Consider the following 19,874-nt stretch of genomic DNA (forward strand, 5'->3'; position numbering starts at 1 on the left):
CCTACACAGGTTATTTATCATGGGTTATTTTATGTATAATCTAATTTTCTGTACTGTGTTACAGTATAGTCAATAGTGTACGTAGATTATCTCCAACACAAAATACAAATGACAACTACACTTGACAAATTTAATGAATATTTTAATTCTTATTGGTTAATTTATGATTCTATTTTTAAGTCCTATCTATTTTCCGAATAAAGTTGTAAGCTTTGAAATGTAAGGATGAAAAAAATTCAATTACATCTTTTGTCAATTTTGATATTAAATAATAAAGACTTAAAATTTAATGCGAAATTGGCATTGTATCAATGCCATTGTACTGGAGATGCTGTTAAGGAGGTGATTATCTGATTTTTCAAAAGCAGCCTATGTGCATAAAACTAGCCATTGTCCTTGAATTTCTCCACAAAATAACCAACAAATCATTGAAGCAGAACATGAAGATTAAGGTTGTAGTATTAGACCTAGTTCACTAATCACTAACAATGCCAATACCTACAATGAGAACACTATACATGTCTCGGGTTAACCTCTTTCCTAACATTTTCAACATAAATGACTAAGCCCAACTGTCCAAAACGGCAAAAACTACCTCATTTTGCATGTCAAAACCACCCACAGACAAAAATACCAAGGTGACCACATTAATGTGACGAACTCTTCTTCATCAGTAGTCTCGGTAGAGGCATCACTTTGCATTGTCCTCTGGAGATGCCTTATCCGTCTTACTTCGCTTCTTCTTTGAATTTGGAGAAGCTTTACCTGGTCTAGATGATAAATACTTGAGCCTGTAACTGAGAAGTGAAGGCCCAAATGTACTGTATTTCCCTGCACTACTGAAAGCTGTTTCGGCATCAGAACGTCTCTTGAAGACCACTTTGGCGCGGCTGCTCTTCTTGAAGACTTCGGTCTCCGATTCATTCAGAGGCCCATAACGGCTAAATATCTTGTTGAGGATAGTTTCTGAAGGAACAGAATCGAAGTCTGTGAAGTTCAAAATCAGTGCTGTTGGAGAGAGATCTTCCTTGGAACTCCCAGTCGAGGGGTCGGTCGCCAGCTTCTCTGCTTCCGTTTCAAGATTCTCACTATAAGTTTTCTGTTCAGAATCCAATCCAAGGGTTGTTTGCGTTATTTCCTCTTTGCTTGTCTCAAGTCGAACCTCGCCCATTTCATTTTGATCTTCGGGAACGCTTCGACCTATTCTTTCTGACCAGTATGACTCATTCACTGAACCAAGCTGATTAGGTAGATCATTCATTCCAGACATGTTTGATTTTCTTCCATTCTTGGTTAGTTCTTTTCCGGTGTTACCACCAAACAAGTTTGCCAACGATTCCTCATTTTCTTCCAAAGTGGGTAGGTCCAAGGAAACTGTATCCCTGAACTCCGAGAAGAAGGTATTCACAGAAGAGTTGTTCACCCCCATGGGATCTTTGGCAGCCAAACAGAGCTGTAAAAGCATCTCGTCAGGAGAATGCTCTCTTTCTAGCGACTTCCCAGCTTTTGATTCCTTAGAAATAGTTTTCTCTTTGCTTTTAGTTTGAGTTAGAGAACCACTTCCATTCTTGAGTATTGGACTCGACCCATTTAATTGGCTCGCAACCCTTCGGATGCTATCTCCTACTCTAAAAGTCTGCTTGCTCTGCAGAGGCTTATTATCAACCTCCACAGCCATACTCTTCGTTTCTTTCACCGGGGTGCCATCAGATGTGGCATCACCTGCTTTACGTTTCTTACTGGCAGCTTTGCCTCCTGAACCATTTTCACTGGTTGAAGTTTTCATGCGTTTCTCAGCCATCAAATCCAACAAGCTTTTCTCCTTTTTACTTGAACATGTAATATTCCCATAGGTAAGCTTACGCTTACGGGAAGAACAATCTTGAATCATCGATTTTTCTTTTTTCTGAGAGACTGATCCACCATCATCCTTGTGTTTTTTATCCACAGCCACCCTCGCTTCATCGCAGTGCTTCTTCTCAGTTGACAGCAAAAAGTCAGCATCATTCTCCAAGATCCCACCAAGCATATCGAACTCGGGAAGCTGAGAGTAGCCCTTAAATCGATAGAAGGCCAATAACCGCGACCTTGCCAAAGCAAGTTCTAGACTATCATGAGTTACATCATATGGGACTTGAGCTAGTTCTTTAATATATCCCACAAGCTTACTAGGTTCAAAGCAAGCGACAGTTAAAGAACTATCTCCACCGTCTCTTCTGCTCAACTCTTCTTGGATTCCAGCATTAACAATGATCTGAGTCTTAATCTTGGCAAACACTTCTTCAGACAGGCAGGAACAAGCCAGCCCAAACTCTACCCTTCTCGAGACCTCCTCCAAAGCACAAGCAATTGCCTGGTGGAAATCCTGAGTGTTGCTATGCTTCTCCATTTGGGCAAAGTTCTCTAAAAAGGGTTTCACCATTGACGCTTCATTCCACGCAAATGTATTATCCCCGAAATATGCTATCAGGTAAGCGTCTCTTTTGGAATACTTCTTTGCCTTTCGTGATGCAGCCTTAGGATCACAAACCTGCCCAGGCCACCATGGATGGCTCCTCACTTTGCCCCACACCAAATCACCAACACCCAACTCGCGTTTTGAGGACGACTTCGAATTCAAATCAATCACAATATTAAATGAATCAGTTTCATTGCCATTACTCCTGGGAACTCCCGTTTCCTTGGTCTCTGCCTCTAAATGGACTTCCAATACCCCATTCTGTAACCCATCAGAAGGCGCAGGCCCACATTCAGCGCTGATTTTGGAGTCTCCCAGGTCTAAAGACTCGTCCAAATCAAGTTTCTCTTCCACTTCTGCGGTCGGGAGATCATCTTTTAACTCCCTTATAGATTCTGCACTCTCCATTGTCTTGGGCTCCACAGCCTCAAGACTTTCGGAATGGCTAGAATTGCCAACATTCGAGCTCACATTCACCGCAGAAGAAACCCCCCTATCCAAACTTTCGACCTTTTCCACCTCACCAATAGCTTTTTCCTTTTCAACATCAAAAGAAACTCCCTCTTCTTTGTCCTTTCCCAGCAAGTCTACTTCTCCTTTACACTTTTCCATATCCTGTTCACCCTCTAAACTCCTCAAAAGATCTTCATTTACCCTCAAAGGCTCATCTTTCTCATTACATTCCTCAGATTCCAAAACCTTTGAAGAAAGATCTTCCAATTCACCACCATTAACTACTTTATCTAAACCTTCACTTCCCAAATCCTCCTTTTTACTTTCCCCTTCTAAAACCCTAACCTTGTTTTCTTCTTTTACTTCCACCGAAAAACCAGCCATGGAGAATTTTCCCAGACCATTCAAACGGTTCGCCTCCGCCACAGCGGCTTCGTTGTCCGGTTCACTCAAAACGACGTCGGAGTTGAGGTCAATACGCTCGGATTCCGCAGACATTAGGAAACCCTAGAAAGAAAGAAAAAGGAAAATTTGCAGAAGAAAATTCTATCACCTTTGTATTCGCCATAAAAAAAGCCCTAAAAATGGAAAATGAAAACTCCATGCTTGAAGAGAGAAAAGAAACATAAAGAAAAAACACAAATAAAGAAAGAATAAAAATACCTCTTTAATGATTCTCCTTTTCCTTCTCCAAACTTCTTCAATGCAAGAGAAAATAAAAACCAAATTTTTTTAGGGTTTCTTTGGACATCACAGAGAAGAAGAAGAAGAAGAAGAAAGAGACACAAGTTTTGATTTTGTACCAGAAAGTCATGGAAAAGTGGTATTTTTCTTACTCGTTTCAAAGGCTCTCAGTGGACACGTGTTGGATATCAACGGGTTGATGATTGTACACAGATGGACGGCTATGATTTGATAGTCCTTTTTTTTTTTGAGTAACGGAGAAAAACTTGTCTTAACCCCCTGAACTTTTAGCCGAATGCCACTTAACCCCTGAAACTAATTTTTTTGACACTAGGAAGCAGATAAGTAAGGGAATTCAAGTTTTTGGGATTTAAAGGGGCACTAGGAGTAAGCAATAAATATGGAAGGAAATTTGAGTTTGAGATTAATTTGTTTCCAAAGAGAGATGTAAAGCGAACTAACTTAAACGAAATGATAAAATTTACCTCATTTGTCTTTAAAAGATGTTAGTTTTAATAAAAACCTGTTTTGGTAAGTAAAAGACGATAAACTGTGAATGAATTCGAATATTTTATTTATTGTCTCGTGTCTGACTCTTTATTTATTTGATTTGTATTTGACACGTCATTTAAATTATGAATCGTTCATCTTATTTATTTTTTTTTGCTTATCTTTGAACATCATTTGTTGTTATCAAGATGATGTCTGAAAAAATAATTGAGTTTGCGAAGAGTAAGACAAAAAAATGGACAATCATTTGTGTTGGATGCAAATTTCAAGGGTTAAGTGTCAATAGTAATTAATTTGGAGGTGGAGAGATTATTAAGGTATAGTTCAGGGGCTTAAGTGTATTTTTCTTCTTTTTTCTTTTTTACGAAAGAATTGTGTATGATACTCCACCATGACGTGACCTTCATTTATTTATTTTCCTCTTCTTTTCTCCCGCCAAAATTTGGCGACCGGATTTTCAAAGGACGGAATCGCCGGAGCTTTATCGGCGATGTACGGATCTCCGAGAAATACAACGGAGACGGAGTACGGACTCAGTTATGGAGGTGACCTTGGGGAGGTCTTGTCCAAGTACTTCTCTCAGTTTGACATCGGCGACGAAAGAGCTTGCTTCAAGCTCGTCTCGCTTCTCGTTTGCTTCTTTTCGTCGCCGCTAGGGGATGATATTCTCTCTCAGGTCTCTCTCTCTCTCTCTCTGAATTCTGAGATTGATGGAGAAACTCTGCGATTTAGGATTTTGCAATTTTGTTGGTGAATTGAACAGGTGAAAGACAATAACGGGATCTTCATTTTCTCAGTCGATTTTCAGCGATTTCGAAAAGAATGTGATGTCCATGAATTTTACGAGTTATTGGAGGAAAAACCAAAAATTGCTCTTTCATGCCTCAGTGCTGCAGTTCACAAGGTACTAGGCAACTGGTGGTTTTTTTTTTTTTTTTTTTTTTTTTTTTTTTTTTTTTTTTTGTTGTTTTGTAGAAATGTTGAAGAAAGCTTTAAAATTTTATAGTCACTGAGAAAGGAAAATCCACAAGGTTTAAGATTATTTATTTATTTATTTTGCTTCTGTGCATTTTTTTTTCCTTCTAGGCAATTAAACATAATAAACTTTTTTCTTTTTTATTCTTATTTTAGCTGTATGGATTGAAATGTCGAAGAAATTTCAAATTTTGTAGAGAATTATAGAGAAAGGAAAACCCCCAAAAGTCTAAAACTTTATGGTTCTTTCTTTTTGGCAATGACTAGCAATGAGTGTGTGTGTGTGTGTGTCTGATAAGCAATGGTTAATGCAATGGGAAGCAGGTCTTATTGACTAAATGGGAGAAGTACCATATGGACGATGATACAAAAGTCAATATCCGTTTGCATAATTACCCCGAATCCATGATTGCCTTGAAGAACCTAAAAGCTGCATACATTGGTAATTTTCATATAGCTGGTCTTGTCCCTCTTGAAATTCTACGCCTATGAATGCAGGGTAAATTTGTGATATTCTCTGTGGGTAATTAATTTCTGGTGGTATCATTTGTTTGTGGGACAGACAAGCTTGTATCTGTCCGTGGTTCTGTTGTAAAAGTTAGCACTGTCAGGCCTCTAGTGGTACAAATGAGTTTTGATTGTGCCAAGTGTAAGACAAGCATTTCAAGAATATTTCCAGATGGGAAATTCTCACCACCAGCAACCTGCGATTTGAATGGATGCAAGAGCAAAATTTTTGTTCCCATTCGATCTACTGCACAGATGATAGATTTTCAAAAAATAAGGTCAGCCCATTGCTTTGAAATTTATCATTGGCTCACCTTTTTTTTTCAATAACTTGAAAAGCTGTGGCTCACTATCATCATCATCATCATCATCACCATCATCATCAGCATCACCATCATCACCATCATCATAGTTATTAGTACTTCACTATGATCACCATGTATTATTACTTTTAAGTGTTTTAATTTTGGATGTCACTGCAGAATACAGGAACTGCTAAAGCCTGAAGATCATGAAGAGGGTCGAGTTCCTCGAACTGTGGAATGTGAATTGTCTGAAGATCTTGTTGATGCTTGCATCCCTGGAGATGTGGTGACTGTTACTGGAATTATAAGAGTAATCAATAATTACATGGATATCGGAGGAGGTAAGCGGATAGAGCTGACACTACATTTAACTTTCTCCATCAACATCCTACATGGACATGGATTGTGGTTAATTTTCTTTGGCAGATAACAATGTCTTTGTCCTGATGCTGATTTTTCCTGTCTTTCCTTTACAATTTTCCATCAAAAGTGCAACTTTGATCAAAATGTTCCCTTTCAGGGAAATCAAAAAGCAAAAATCAAGGATTCTACTATCTGTATCTGGAAGCATTTTCGATTAAAAACTCCAAATCGAACTCTTCATCTGAGGATTCCGAAGATTCTAATTGTAAAGCAAGGCCAACAGAACTTTTTGACTTATTCTCATTTTCTTCAAGAGATTTGGAATTTGTTGTGAAGTTCTCAGAGGAACACGGTACAGACACGTTCCGGCAACTAGTTCAATCAATATGTCCATCTATCTATGGTCATGAGCTTGTTAAAGGTGACCTTACATGTTCTTGTTAAAATGTAGGAATTAATAATGCATGGTATTACTAACTTATTGCCTCTTTATAGCGGGAATAACATTAGCACTGTTTGGAGGCGTAAGAAAGTATTCAAATGATGGCAACAAGGTTCCTGTTAGAGGAGACATTCATGTCATAATTGTTGGTATGTCGAACCCTTCCTTGCTTGTTTAATTGAAGTAAACCCAGACAGTTATTGTAAATGATTATTGAGTTTATTATTGTTAATATTAGTATTATTATCTTTCTTTAACATTCTACATGAATTATAGTTTTAAAACGTGATTTGTAGAAACTAAGGAGAAAAAAGGGAAATAATTTTTATGCGATTACCTGTCATTCCTCTAGGTGATCCTGGACTGGGAAAGAGCCAACTCCTGCAAGCAGCAGCAGCTATTTCTCCAAGAGGCCTTTATGTGTGTGGTAATGCAACTAGAGCTGGCCTCACTGTAGCAGTTGTGAAGGATCCTATGACAGGTGACTATGCTTTTGAAGCCGGTAAGTTTGTTTCTTTTTTTTTATTGTGTTTACTGTGCATGTATCTTTTATTTATGATCCAGAACTCACGGTTCATTGGCAAAAAAGTTAACCAGTTTTAAAACGGATTGTGAAGGATTATTGTCCAAAAGAATCATTATGCACTGGGAGTTCCTTTGATCAAAATGGTGTTTAATGAAAGAAGGTTCCTTTATTGCCAATCACTTGGAAATTCGAAGTGTTCTGGCTAATATCTGCTTTAAAACGTTCTCTGGTAACTTTTCTAATAGTCTCCACATTCAACAATCAAATTCTCCCATAGGTGCGATGGTACTTGCAGACAGTGGATTGTGCTGTATTGATGAGTTTGATAAAATGTCTTCAGAGCATCAGGTTTGTCCATCAGTGCAAGGTCATTAGCATTTGGCCTCTGAGCAGTAAAGAGTTGGTCTAACTCAATTTTCATTAGTACAGGCGTTACTTGAAGCAATGGAACAGCAGTGTGTCTCGATAGCAAAAGCTGGACTAGTGGCAAGTTTATCAGCACGTACCTCTGTCTTAGCAGCAGCAAACCCCGTTGGTGGTCATTATAAGTAATCTTACCTCTCAGCATCAATTTGTCGGTTGAAGTATGATGCCTGTTGCAATATGCTTCTATTTGATAATTGATATATAGCTTTACAAGTATTTGATTATCTCCGAATTGCAGCCGTGCAAAAACAGTGAATGAAAATCTGAAAATCAGCGCCGCGCTGCTGTCGCGATTTGATTTGGTTTTCATATTGCTAGACAAACCTGATGAGCTTCTGGATAAGCGAGTCTCAGAGCACATTATGTCAGTAAGTTATCCTTTCAAAGCCATGGAGGCTCGTGGTACTTTTGAGATGATTGATGCTTCAAGATATTTTTCCTTTGTTCGATGGGTTACTGAAGGGTGTGAAAAACCTGATTGTCTACTATGCAGCTTCATTCTGGGTTTGGAGAGCATCCACCAGCGGCCAAAAAACCACGAAGAGGAGGTACTCCTTTTTCTACACATTAATCCTTTCAACCAAGTCTCGTATATTAGTTGGGTTGGTTAGTAAGTCTCATTACAGAGTGCCTAATACAGTTCTGCTTAAAGAAGATTGTCTCCTAAGACGTGTTCCTTATAAAATGCAGCATCACAGAATGCCGAAGGCATAGATATGAAGGTAGAAGGCTGTTCTCTGGTTTCAAGGTTGAGATTAGACCCAAAGAAGGATGGTGATTTTGCTCCATTACCAGTTCAGCTTCTCCGCAAATATATTGCATATGCAAGAACTTTTGTCTTTCCCAGGTGATTTTGTTTTGCCTCTACCTCCACAATTACCATAGATATTTGCTTTTGCAAGTTGTAATTTAATTATTTTGTGTCCTTTGGACTTATTGTTTTCTTTCATAATTGCCCTTCTATTGGTCATTTTCATATTTGGGTTAATTAGGATGTCAAAGCTAGCAGCCGAAATTCTACAGAAGTTTTATTTGCAACTTAGAGACCGTTCAACATCAGCTGATGGCACGCCAATAACAGCAAGACAACTTGAGAGTCTGGTGAGGCTCGCAGAAGCTAGAGCTCGGCTAGACTTAAGAGAAGAAATAACAGTCCAAGACGCAATGGTTAGTTCTATTTTATTGTTTAGCCAATGCTGCTTGCTCACTCCCTTCAAGATACAAGAAGCAAAAAGGTTTGGTCATACGATTTTGGAGCATTCACAATGTCTATTTTGCAGGATGTAGTTGAAATTATGAGAGAATCTCTATACGATAAGTATGTCGACGAGCATGGTTTTGTGGACTTCGGTCGGAGTGGAGGTATGAGTCAACAGAAAGAAGCAAAAAGGTTTTTAAGCGCCCTCAACAAGCAATCAGAGTTACAGCAGAAAGATTGTTTCACGATTTCTGTACGTGCACTTGCTTTCCTTCTCCTTGTCAATCTTAGTACAGATTTTTGACGATTTGGCCGCCTTAATTCATTTTCATCGAGTGAGATTTTGTGTTTCAGGAAATATACAGTTTGGCTGATCGGATTGAACTAAGAGTTCCTGACCTCGATACATTCGTTGATAACTTAAACAGTGTTGGTTATCTACTCAAGAAAGGGCCAAAGACATATCAGGTATAGTGACCGTAGAGAGCCCAGACACAACCTTATGCATGCAGCATGCCATTTGAAAAAAAAATAATAATAATAACAATAAATAAATAATTTTAAAAAAAAATGCCAATCTATGAGAACTTAAGTGAGCACGGATTCTATAAATTAAAATAAAAATGTAAATGAATCATGGTTTTCATTATAGTTTGCCAACTTTTCATGCAGGTGCTTTCATCATCTTAGTCACGCAGTCAATCATCAAGGTCAAGGAGCCAAAGTTAGTGCACCATTATTGGAAAGCAGTACATTTTGCCAACTTTTTATTGCAGCCTTTTCTTTGATTGCTTTGAGACAGCAATAGCGTTCTCGACAAAATATAAAACTATACTCTATATTATGTACTCTATCCCAGAGAAAAAAAAAATTTGTGCTACTCGACCAATTAAAGGAAATCAAGTTTCTTTAAGATTTTTGTATGTTGCCCAATCAATTAAAGGTTTTTAAATAACAGTGTTAATGTAAATGTACAACAACTCTTATTCTCGATGGTGATATAGGAGGGGAACCTTTTTAAAAAAAAAAAAAAATTCCTTTAGTATAGTATACAAATGGCAAGTTCAAGAGTTATACAGAATCAGAAAAGTAATCATTTCCATCTATAGGTTCTAACCTCCATTCACTCCCATAATAAGAATTAGGCAAACCCAACCAAAACTTGAAAGCCTCAGCAGCTCTCTTTTTCTCTCTCCTCCTATCTTGCCTGGCTTGTGAGGCGTGCTTGCTGGTGAACATCCTTGAGTGCATCTCCACATAAATTCGAGTGTACTTGGTCTTATTTGGAGGTATGCCATTCTCTTCCATACAAGCCACAATTTCCAAAGCTTTCTTGAAGAATGCAGCTCTAACACAGATATCAGCCAGTGTATCTAACAACCCTTCGTCTGGTTTCAGCAGCGGTGGTGGCGGAGTGGAAGAAGAATCGGGATTTTCTTCTCCTTCCTTTTTCATGCCGCCGCACCTCTCCTTCACTTCATTCCAAAGCAGAAGTGCCTCTCCTGGTTTTCTAGCCACTGCAATTCCATTAGCCAGGCTGCCATAGGTGGCAACATTGGGGTGAAAGCCATTCTCTTTCATTCTCTGAACTATCTTCTTAGCTTCTTCCACTAACCCGAGTTTGCAATATCCTTCCACCAACATGTTCCACGCGATGATATCAGCCTTCACCCGAGGGTCATCGAGCATTTCATCGAATACCTTGTGAGCCAGCTTTGGCTGACCTGACAAGGCAAAAGCTTTCATCAAAGTGGTGTAGCTGATCTTGGTAGGGGCAATTCCTTTCGCCCTCATTTCGTTGAAGAACGTGAGAGCCCCGGCGCTGTCATCGACCAGAATACACCCATCAATCAAGATGTTGTAGGAGACTACATCAGGTTCAATCCCTGCATCTTCAGCCATCTCCTTAAGCAGCTCCTTCGCCTTATCTATCTGCAACTGCTTGCAGTAACCCTTGAGAAGTATATTGTAAGTAATCCGATTCGCGGGCACGCGGATTCTCGTCATCTCAGCGAACACTTGACGAGCTCTATCCATTGACCCAGAATTCACAAACGCAGAAACCACAGTTGTGTATGACACATGGTCAGGATGGCTGGCACTGTCCTCTTGGTGCCTCATTGCCTCTAGCATCCGAACCGTGTCGGTAACCCGCCCAGCCTTCATGTAACCCTTCATGAGAGTTGTGTAAATTCTAGAGTCCGGAGCATAAGCTTTAGGCAGCAACTGCGGCTGCTCCGAATCACTCGCTTTCACCAAATTAGGAAGCAACCTCTCAAAAACATCCTGCTCGTTTCGATTCGAATCTTCCACATTCGAGCCCCTCAGAATCTCGCAAAGGTCCCTCCTTTCTTCTCGCATTGCTTGAACCATTCTCTCCGCGGTCTCCAAATCCCCAAACCCCACATACGCCGCGACGAGCGAATGCATCGTCGTCATACAAAACGGAATTTCCTCCTCGAGAATCCTCTCCAACACAAACACAAGCAAGTCCTTCCTTCCAGCTCTAGTACAAAGCTTGATCATAACATTGTAACTCAACACATCAGGCCCACAGCCCCATTCGGGCATTTCATCAAACAGTTTCAAGAACATCCTGGTATCCCCACAATTAGCACAGGCATTGAGAACAGCATTGAAAGCCCCCGTGTCGGGCCTTGAATCCGCCGCCAGTTCCCCGTTGGCGAATTGGCGCACCCGCCGCGTCACCGAGCGGAACATCTTCAGCGCCTCGGCTGGCCCACACTCATCCCCGGAGGCTGCGAGGCGGCTGGCAACGGCACTCCATGACTTGACATGAGGGAGGTACCCGGACCGGAGCATGGACTTGATCACCGAAGCCGCATACCGGGTTTGGCCCGCCTTGGCGGCCGCCACGGCAAGGAGGCCGAGGGAGTTGGCGTCGAGGCGGGCGAGCTGGCGCTCATTGCGGAGGCGCGTGAGGATGGACTGGGCGCGCGTGAGGGAAACATGGGTGTTCTGGTAAGATAATTGGGAGACCAATCTGCTAAGGCAAGTGGAGCTGGGGAGATGGGAGGAGTGGGTGTAGGCCAACCAGGCTTCCTCGGTCTTTCTCTGGCGGAGGAGATAGAGGAGGGCTTGGTCTTGGGAAATCGGTTGTTTGGTGGAGGAGAGAGAGAGATTGGTGTTGGTGTTGGAGTTCGTGGAGGCTTGAATACGAGATTGGCGAGTTTTTTTGGTGATGGAAAAGGTTGGGAGAGAGAGAAGGTTGGATAATGGAAATGGGTTTGAAGTTGATGGTGGTGATGGTGATGGTGGGCTTAAGGGTGATGGTGATGACGGTGGTGGTTTGGCGTTCATGGCTGCTCCATGGAACTCTAGAGAGAGAGAGAGAGAGAGAGAGAGAGAGAGAAGTTTGAATTTTTGAGAGAGAATTTGAAGAAGAAGAAGATGATGATGATAATGAGAGTGGGATTAGTGAGTGGAAGTGAGAAGTACTACGTCGAGTATATTCTATCCTCTTGTTTGTGACGACCTTACTGATTGGGGTTTATGGTTACAGTTTGAAGTAGTTATTAGTTATGGTTCCACTTTATTCCCTTACCGCCGTTTAGGATGCAATAATATAATCTTAAAGGCATAAATAGAAATTTTATATTGGTATAAAAATTGTAAATTTTTTTTTCCTTTATATTTTTGAAAAAGTGAATCTTATTAAATTCATTTTATTTAAAAACCGTTGAATTTATTGATTTAAATATTTAATTTGAGTTAAAATATAATTTTATATGAAAATTTTTATTATAATAAAAAAATTAAATGTGATTATTTATAAAAAAATTTTACTATAATAAAATTTAAATTTTATATTTAAATAAAAAATTCATCATTTTAAGATAATATCAAACTCACCTAACCTATTGTTATTCATTTTCATAAGAATCTCAGTACCAAGGAAAGTAATTAAAAACAACACTGTCAAATCAAATAAACACCAATACACATTAGTAACTGCTCCCCTTCCCGACCACTGCACTACCCCACCACCAACGCTACAGATCCGGCCGTTGCAGCCATCGTCGCAGCCCATCACAACTGGAGCTTGTATTTTCTTCTTCTCAGTTTTTTTTTTTCTATTAAATTTTCAAATTTATTATCATGTATTTTTTCATAATATTTTAAAAAATCCAATAATAGTATTAATCTTCTAAGTTATTAAAATGGTAATAATAGTATTTAATTATTTTTAAAATTATTAATTTTATAAGAAGGATTATATTACTATGTATAACCAAATATATTAAAATGATATTTCTAAGAATCAATTAAAAAAATTTCATGTCTAACCAAATATGATAATGCATGTTTCCTAAGAACCATGCCTACTGATTACTATATATCAAACGCTTCTTTAGTCAAGGCCAATGGTTAATTACCCTAAAAATCTATATAAAAGACAAAATTTTGGCCGATTATTGGTTATCAAGAAAATTGAAGATTTTTTTTAAAGAAAAAGAAATAACCTCCCCTTGCACAAAAATATTAATTGGTAGTAAAATAATTAAATAGCAAGATTTGAAATATATATTAAGATTTGAAATATATTTGAAATAAATAACATAAGTAGCAAAGTTACTAGACAAAAAATAATGATAAATAAATTTACCTAGTAAATTTAAGATTTACTTCATCCTCCTAATTATTTATAGGCCAACTATTTCCTCATTTTCTATTCTTTTCTCTCTCATCTGAATCAGCCAAGTAGTCCAGTCCAATATTCTTAAAAGTCTCTTCTCAAAATGATGCTTCATAATATGAACAAGAATTTCTTTTTCTGTTCATGTCTTATTTGCTCATTTATTTATGCTCTGTTTGTTCCGTTTATTTTGAGAATTTTAATCTGATTTAAAATCATAATTTTTAATTCGTTACAGTATTTTTTTACACAAAAAATTAAAATCACGAACTATGATTCTAAACCCATAAACCAAACGTCACTTTTCAATTGAATTCATGGTTAAATACAACTGATTTTGTTTAGTTTTTAATAAGTACTGCAACAATATACTAGCACACGAGCTACATTTTTTTTTCTTTTGAGATATATAATTACAAGTCATGTAAACCTTTGGGCGCCTAGTTTTGCAAATTGACATTCAAATAAAATCGACCTTAATTCTTGTTCTTAAATATAATAGCAAATAGCAAATGGAAATAGCACATTCCAAACTTGATTGGAAACTGCTTTCCATGCTGTGATAAAAAGATCCCTGTACATCTTTCTGCACAAAAAAAAAAAAAAAAAAAAAAAAACTGCAAACCATCTATACTACTCTACTAGACTTTCCCTATACAGCTCCCAAAGCATAAAACTAAATCAAACTAAAAACCTGTATACACATTGACCTGATATTTACCAATATTTCAACCAACCAAACCAGTTATAGTCAGTGAAGAAAGGAGAGCCTCCCCTTGTTCCCGCGCCAATCGGCTCCCTTTTCGGTTCGTCACCAGCTACCATTTTTTTCTTTTTAATCTACACCACCAGCAAATCAGAGCCTAATCTAATACTTACAAATTCACAGTTTTGAGTTTGAGACAAGATTTGCCTAGGAGAGATGGAATGACCCTTGCCCTTCTGTTATAGCATACAAGAGCTTCTCTTTCATCGTCTCCTGTAAAGAAAATGGAAAATTTTGTTAGTGTCGTCGAAAACATTTTGATAAGGAGCAAATTATATAGATGTTAGGAATTCAAAATATATATTATTTACTAGGTTGAATTTATCTTATTATTATGTTTGATTTCTCTATAGTAGTGATTGTATTTTCAATTCGGTTTTGGTCGATGGATGAATATTAACATTTCATATTTCACCCATCTTTAGTTCACGCCCTCTCTCTAAAATTCTGTGTTTCTTTCCCTTTGTCACTCTATTTTCTCTTGCTTTTTATTTCTGTCTTAATTCTATCTCCTTTCTCTTGGTTAGAGTTGGACATCACGTTTGTTCTATTGTTTCTTCAAGGAGTTTGTATAAGAGTACACAAAGGAGTAGAAAGGCGAGAAGTGTCACTTTTGATGAGTAGGGCGGCAGTTTAAGGTAATTGGCACATGTCATAACACTCGGGAGGTCCGCGTCTACCCAACCGCTGCAATGCTGTTAGATGTACACACCATACGCAAGACAGTGAGATGATCAGATGATGTGTAAACAAACTAGAAGAGAAAAAGGAGGAAAAAGAAAAAAATTCAAGGAATGGAATGAAATGCCATGTACTATTTCTAACCTTTCGGACAATAGTTAACTTTGGATTAAGAGACGCCAAACCTCCTGGAGGTAAGCGAGGTGCCCCAGTCACAAACTGTAAGAATGCTCGTCGTTCTTTGTTGTCAAACTCTTGTATGATTTCCAGCAACTGAAATTTCCAAAATGGATTTTTTAAAATTTTGAGAGGATGCAAGTGAAACATACAATGAAATGTAAATAAGTGAATATAAGGCACGAGAAGACTTACATTAACAACAGGTGGACTGCTAGCAGTGTATCCATGATCGAACTTGACATGATCAACGAGCTCATCAACCTATTATAAAGAAAACAAGGGGGAAAAAATCTAAGATTTATTGATGTAAACGCCTCATTGCAATTTAATAAATTAAGGTGACCAATAACGTACAGGCCATGAGTCATGTTCTCCACATAGTAAGCGTTCCAATTCTTCTTCAGTGAAGATCTGAAGCCGCTCGATAGGGAAAACCTGAAGGAAAAAAAAAAAACGCACAGAAATTATTCATCAAAACGATGAACAGAATTTATTGCAAGTAAAGCAGTTATTTTCTGTTCATGGGAAATGGAAGTTTGGAGATATTAAAATGCAGCAAAGAAAGATGGTACTAGATTTTTCTAAAAAGAAAAGAAAAAAACACTGAGTGAACATTGTATTTTTGGATTCACAAAGGTAGTTCTGTTTTTTTTTTTTTTTTTCCTTTGTCTTTTTCTTTTTGGCAGGTTCAATAGTTAAAGGTCAAGGATCGGAGTAATTTACAATTCACTCCACTTTGATAAAGAAATTTTGCAAATGGGCATATACCTGGTTAAATCCTGATTTGAATGCTTCGACTTGTCTGGAGATTCCAGCACTTACAGTTGCATCTACGATAAGTGAAATATAGTCCTCCAAGTTTCTCATAGTTACCTAGGGAAACACAGACGCATTGAAGGTTTTGCTTTACCAAATTAATATTGACAAAGACGAAACTGAGGGAACCCTTACCATCTCATAATCAGGACCGGAAGCAAGAAGAAAATCAGGATAGCCAGGAAGCGTAAAATCAAGGAAAAGATCCTCGATTCTGGTATCCCGAAAGCATGAGTCAACTTTAAATGAGGGTATTTCTCGCCCAGTAGATTCCAGAAATAGTTTTCTATCTGCAAGAGCCTTAAACTCTAGCAAAGTCCTACCAAGCTCAGGATCAAATGACAGGATGTCAAACAGACCAAGTTTCTACAGAACAAAAATTAATTAATAAATAAAAGCAGATTGATAAAACTAGCATTAAAAATAAACACAGAGTTTGCACATAAGCAGATTGAAGAGTTAATAAATAGCTAATTACCTGCCCAAGAATAAGTTTGTAGAACTCTTTCGAGAAGTGCAGATCCAAGACCCTTCCATCTTGAAGAGCCTTTGCTACAATTTGACCCAGAAGGACAAACTTTTTACTAACTTCACTAAACTCAATCCCATTAGATGTATCTGTTAAAGATGACCACGGGCGAGGAAACAGACCCAAAGTACACGTTACAAACTTTGTACTCTCAGGACACAGGTTTGCATTAGAGGTGAAAGATCCATGATCCTCTCTCCACAGGCCCAGGCCAGCCTTCTGAAATTCATGACTAACCAGGGTATAGAATTCAAGTGTGGGACCAAGACCTGTACCAACTTCTTCATTATATTCCACCTCAAGAGGTACCTTATGGCAGGCATGCAGTTCCATAATTTTCGCAGCAGATCCCAGGATGTCATTTCGGAAAACTAAGAACTTCTTACGAGGCGTGCTGCCAGAACTTGATCGCCTGTCACTTGCTATCCCGGAATCGCTTTGAGATGGTTCATGAGATTGGCGATGCCATTGACCAAATGCAGCCAACCGAAAGTATTTACTCTTTGCCTCAAAACTAAATAAAAAGGGACATGAAGCCATTAATTTATTGCACCATGAAGGCATACCTCCAACGGATACAGCCATAGAGTCCCGCATCTGCTGTTCTAGTTTTTCTGTCAGCTTACTACTTACAAATTCAATCTGCGGCACCGACAACACTGCTACCTTTAAATTGTCCAAGTGATCAAGTTTTCCTTCAGCAAAAGCACCTATTCTGTCTTCAGATATCAGATGAAAAATAAACTTGTTCATCTTTTCCAAGCATTTTAGCAGATATAATATAACATGAGTAGGACTTGACTTCTCCATGTCAGAAGCAACCTCAGAAGCAAATATATCAGAGAAATTTGAAGTTTGCAGCAAATATTTCTCAATTCTATCTGACACGACAGACTTCAGAACTGAACAAGAACATTCTTTCAGGTTATCAGATTGATTTACAGCTTTTCTATATGTTAAGGTATATGCTTGACTCCACAACTTCGTGGTGGTAACGATTGCATGTTCTTTAATTTGTTTCTGCATAATTGCCTGGTATAGAGTCAATTCCCGGTTTAGCTGTTGCCCTTCCAGAAAAAATGACAATTTTGGCGAAGCATCTTCTTCACTGCTACAAGATGCAGGGAAGTCCCTTTTCATACTAGTATCCGCCTTTGGAGAAAATTGAAGTTCTTCATCTGTAGATCTATGGAATATTGCTTGAGGACTTGTCTCACTTAAAAAGAGTGCTTGTTCAGCTGCAGACTTTGACCAAACATCCTCACCCTCCTGGAGAGAAAATGTAATGGAATTATAGATGTGTCCTAACGTTGGCTTAAATAAAAAATCAGAAAACAAACTCTACAACTCTGCCACCCCACAAAAAAGTATAAAAGGGGGGGGGGGGGGGGGGGGAAGCAAACAAAAACAAAATAGAACAACAAACACACACACACACTGCGGAACCGGAAAAAGGAGAAAGAAAGTTCAGGAGGATAGAACAAAAACCAAAAAGGGTCTAGATAAAGACAACGAAAGATCAAAGTTGTTTTATAAAAATCAGTATTATCTTGAGTTAACTAACTAAAAGAGTAATACTTTGTCCCCCAACTCATACCTGCATCTCGGTCGATTCTGTCAACATGCTATCAGATCCTCTGCCATCTGGACTTCCATCTTGGCTAGAACTTGTACTTGCAGGTGATTGAAGAGGTAGCTTTTCTGATTGGCCCACAGCTTGCGTCACTGTTTTATTGTGCTTTGTTGCTTTTCTCTTGACTTTAGACCACAGAAATCTTTCAAGGGCCTCCATTGAAGAGAAGGAGTCCACACTCAGATAATCCTCACAGTAATCACGAAGGCATGTCTCCCCGTCACCTCTTTGAAAACGAACTCTTAAACATGGATACGGCGTGCAACGTATACTTGGAACGGTGGCACGTGAGTTCCTCATCTTGCCTGCATTACTCAAAATAACAGGGAAAGTTTCCAAAGAAGATAGTGCATTTTGCAATTTTTGTATGAGTGTTGATATGGGCAAGTCCTGGGACTCTGGATCTGATGAAGACAAAAATAACCTTGCAAACACTTCGAATCTTTTTCTGATGACACCGATGTTACTGTGTTCAGCACAACATTCCTTTTGTATTCTCAAATACTGGCCATCAGACAGATAATTAACCAATGACTTCACAATGCCACTTTCAATAAACTCAAACGTAGAGACAGTTTCCTTTCCATTAAGCTTCATGATAACTTGATGCAATAAACCATAGGCCTTCTCTTCACGCTGATCAAGGTCGTTATTATTCACAGAGGGTTCCATCAAATCACTTAATGCCATAGAAAAAGTTCTCAGCTCTTGAAGAACATCAGTTATTGCTTTGTTAGACTCGAATAGTTCTGATGAGAAGTAACTGTTTCTTATATGCTTTGCAAGATCGTAAAGAGAATCCTTTTCAAGCTTGCATCCATTTCTTTCAGACACTGAAGCTGAGGTACCAGAAGCAAAAGCATAACACAAGCACCCAAGGACCTCCCTGGAACTAGATTTTTGACTCGAATCAAACGAGAAGCCCGAAGATATTGGGACAATCAACTGTGAACATTTTTCTGGGGTTAACACTGGACACTTTTCCTGAATCAACAGAGCATCGATAGCAAATAAGACGCCTTCTTTTATAAAATATTTCAAGAAAACATCCGAAAGCTTTTGCAAGATTAATTCAGCTATCTGAAGGGCCAATATCAAAACATGCGGATCCTTTCTAGTAAATATACCAGCCAAGAAACTGCTACATAAAAACAGGAGCTTGTAAGCATTAGCTAAATGTTTAAAAATTTTCTAGTTTAAGGACAAGAGAACCTCAATCACCTTGAAATATTGGAATTCTTAAGCAATTCAAAAAGCATGTCGGATGTGCTCAAATGAATCAAGTTCTTGATTACAGAAAGGCAGCCATAGCAAATATATAAATTTGCACCCGAATTAACCACCTACATAGAAAGTGATTAGTACTATTAGAGAGGGGAAAAAAAAAGGAACAGGGATTAAGGCTTAGTTTGGTAGTGCTGTAGATTTTGGAAAAATTACTTTTAACTGTGCTGAAGGAAGAAGCAGTTGTTACAAAAAACAGCTAAGTATTTGGTAAACTATAATTATAATAGCTGTGCTGGTTCTAAAATCAACGTAATAGCGTTTGGTAAATTATGAGGTTGAATTGCTGTGGATAGTTAAAAATTACGACTATATTATATTATACTATAATATAATATATATAATTACAATATAATATATAGTTATTATTATATTTAATATAATACAAAAAAAACTATTATTATATAATATATTATATAATTATGATATAGAATATAATAATATTATTAAAATAATAACTAAAATAATTAAAAATTACGAT

At 38.2% G+C, this 19,874-nt stretch overlaps 4 protein-coding genes across 4 annotated transcripts in view; 1 reads left to right on the plus strand and 3 right to left on the minus strand.

The window, feature by feature from the left end:
• Positions 1-335: 335 nt before the first annotated feature.
• LOC21407189 lies at positions 336-3,604 on the minus strand. Its single transcript, XM_010109292.2, has 2 exons — positions 3,575-3,604; positions 336-3,418 (listed from the first exon to the last, which is right to left on the minus strand). Exon 2 carries the CDS (start codon positions 3,407-3,409, stop codon positions 692-694), a length of 2,718 nt encoding a protein of 905 aa, XP_010107594.1. The 5' UTR covers positions 3,410-3,418; positions 3,575-3,604; the 3' UTR covers positions 336-691.
• A 991-nt stretch (positions 3,605-4,595) lies between these two features.
• Positions 4,596-9,701, plus strand: LOC21407190 (probable DNA helicase MCM8). Its single transcript, XM_024172944.1, has 17 exons — positions 4,596-4,781; positions 4,869-5,009; positions 5,405-5,522; positions 5,643-5,865; positions 6,070-6,233; positions 6,413-6,676; positions 6,751-6,846; positions 7,050-7,199; positions 7,501-7,571; positions 7,653-7,771; positions 7,888-8,017; positions 8,143-8,197; positions 8,340-8,496; positions 8,642-8,816; positions 8,930-9,100; positions 9,202-9,315; positions 9,520-9,701. The coding sequence occupies exons 1-17, from the start codon at positions 4,596-4,598 to the stop codon at positions 9,535-9,537; spliced, it is 2,352 nt and encodes a 783-aa protein (XP_024028712.1). The 3' UTR covers positions 9,538-9,701.
• Positions 9,702-9,779: 78 nt separating this feature from the next.
• Positions 9,780-12,239, minus strand: LOC21407191 (pentatricopeptide repeat-containing protein At3g09650, chloroplastic). Its single transcript, XM_010109294.2, has one exon. The coding sequence runs from the start codon at positions 12,166-12,168 to the stop codon at positions 9,919-9,921; it is 2,250 nt and encodes a 749-aa protein (XP_010107596.1). The 5' UTR covers positions 12,169-12,239; the 3' UTR covers positions 9,780-9,918.
• A 1,724-nt stretch (positions 12,240-13,963) lies between these two features.
• Positions 13,964-19,874, minus strand: part of LOC21407192 (E3 ubiquitin-protein ligase UPL4) — a 9,802-nt gene continuing 3,891 nt past the window's right edge. The window contains exons 8-17 of the mRNA XM_024172946.1: positions 19,331-19,452; positions 18,074-19,247; positions 16,426-17,745; positions 16,083-16,313; positions 15,900-16,004; positions 15,486-15,566; positions 15,324-15,392; positions 15,096-15,224; positions 14,882-14,965; positions 13,964-14,483 (exon numbers count right to left, since the gene is read on the minus strand). Of these exons, the coding sequence (XP_024028714.1) occupies positions 14,418-14,483; positions 14,882-14,965; positions 15,096-15,224; positions 15,324-15,392; positions 15,486-15,566; positions 15,900-16,004; positions 16,083-16,313; positions 16,426-17,745; positions 18,074-19,247; positions 19,331-19,452 (3,381 nt within the window). The 3' untranslated portion in view covers positions 13,964-14,417. The remainder of the gene's footprint in view (positions 14,484-14,881; positions 14,966-15,095; positions 15,225-15,323; positions 15,393-15,485; positions 15,567-15,899; positions 16,005-16,082; positions 16,314-16,425; positions 17,746-18,073; positions 19,248-19,330; positions 19,453-19,874) is intronic.

The sequence above is a fragment of the Morus notabilis genome, unplaced genomic scaffold, assembly GCF_000414095.1.
Source record: "Morus notabilis unplaced genomic scaffold, ASM41409v2 Scaffold342, whole genome shotgun sequence".
Classification (NCBI taxonomy): domain Eukaryota; kingdom Viridiplantae; phylum Streptophyta; class Magnoliopsida; order Rosales; family Moraceae; genus Morus; species Morus notabilis.

What these genes read in the sequence shown, in the direction of transcription:
- LOC21407189 (XM_010109292.2), bottom strand. Translation starts at nt 3,409, where the DNA reads ATGTCTGCGGAATCCGAGCGTATTGACCTCAACTCCGACGTCGTTTTG.
- LOC21407190 (XM_024172944.1), top strand. Translation starts at nt 4,596, where the DNA reads ATGTACGGATCTCCGAGAAATACAACGGAGACGGAGTACGGACTCAGT. An exon ending in AAATGTCTTCAGAGCATCAG is followed by an intron (nt 7,572 to 7,652) that starts GTTTGTCCATCA and finishes TCATTAGTACAG; the next exon opens with GCGTTACTTGAAGCAATGGA. An exon ending in AGAACTTTTGTCTTTCCCAG is followed by an intron (nt 8,497 to 8,641) that starts GTGATTTTGTTT and finishes TGGGTTAATTAG; the next exon opens with GATGTCAAAGCTAGCAGCCG.
- LOC21407191 (XM_010109294.2), bottom strand. Translation starts at nt 12,168, where the DNA reads ATGAACGCCAAACCACCACCGTCATCACCATCACCCTTAAGCCCACCA.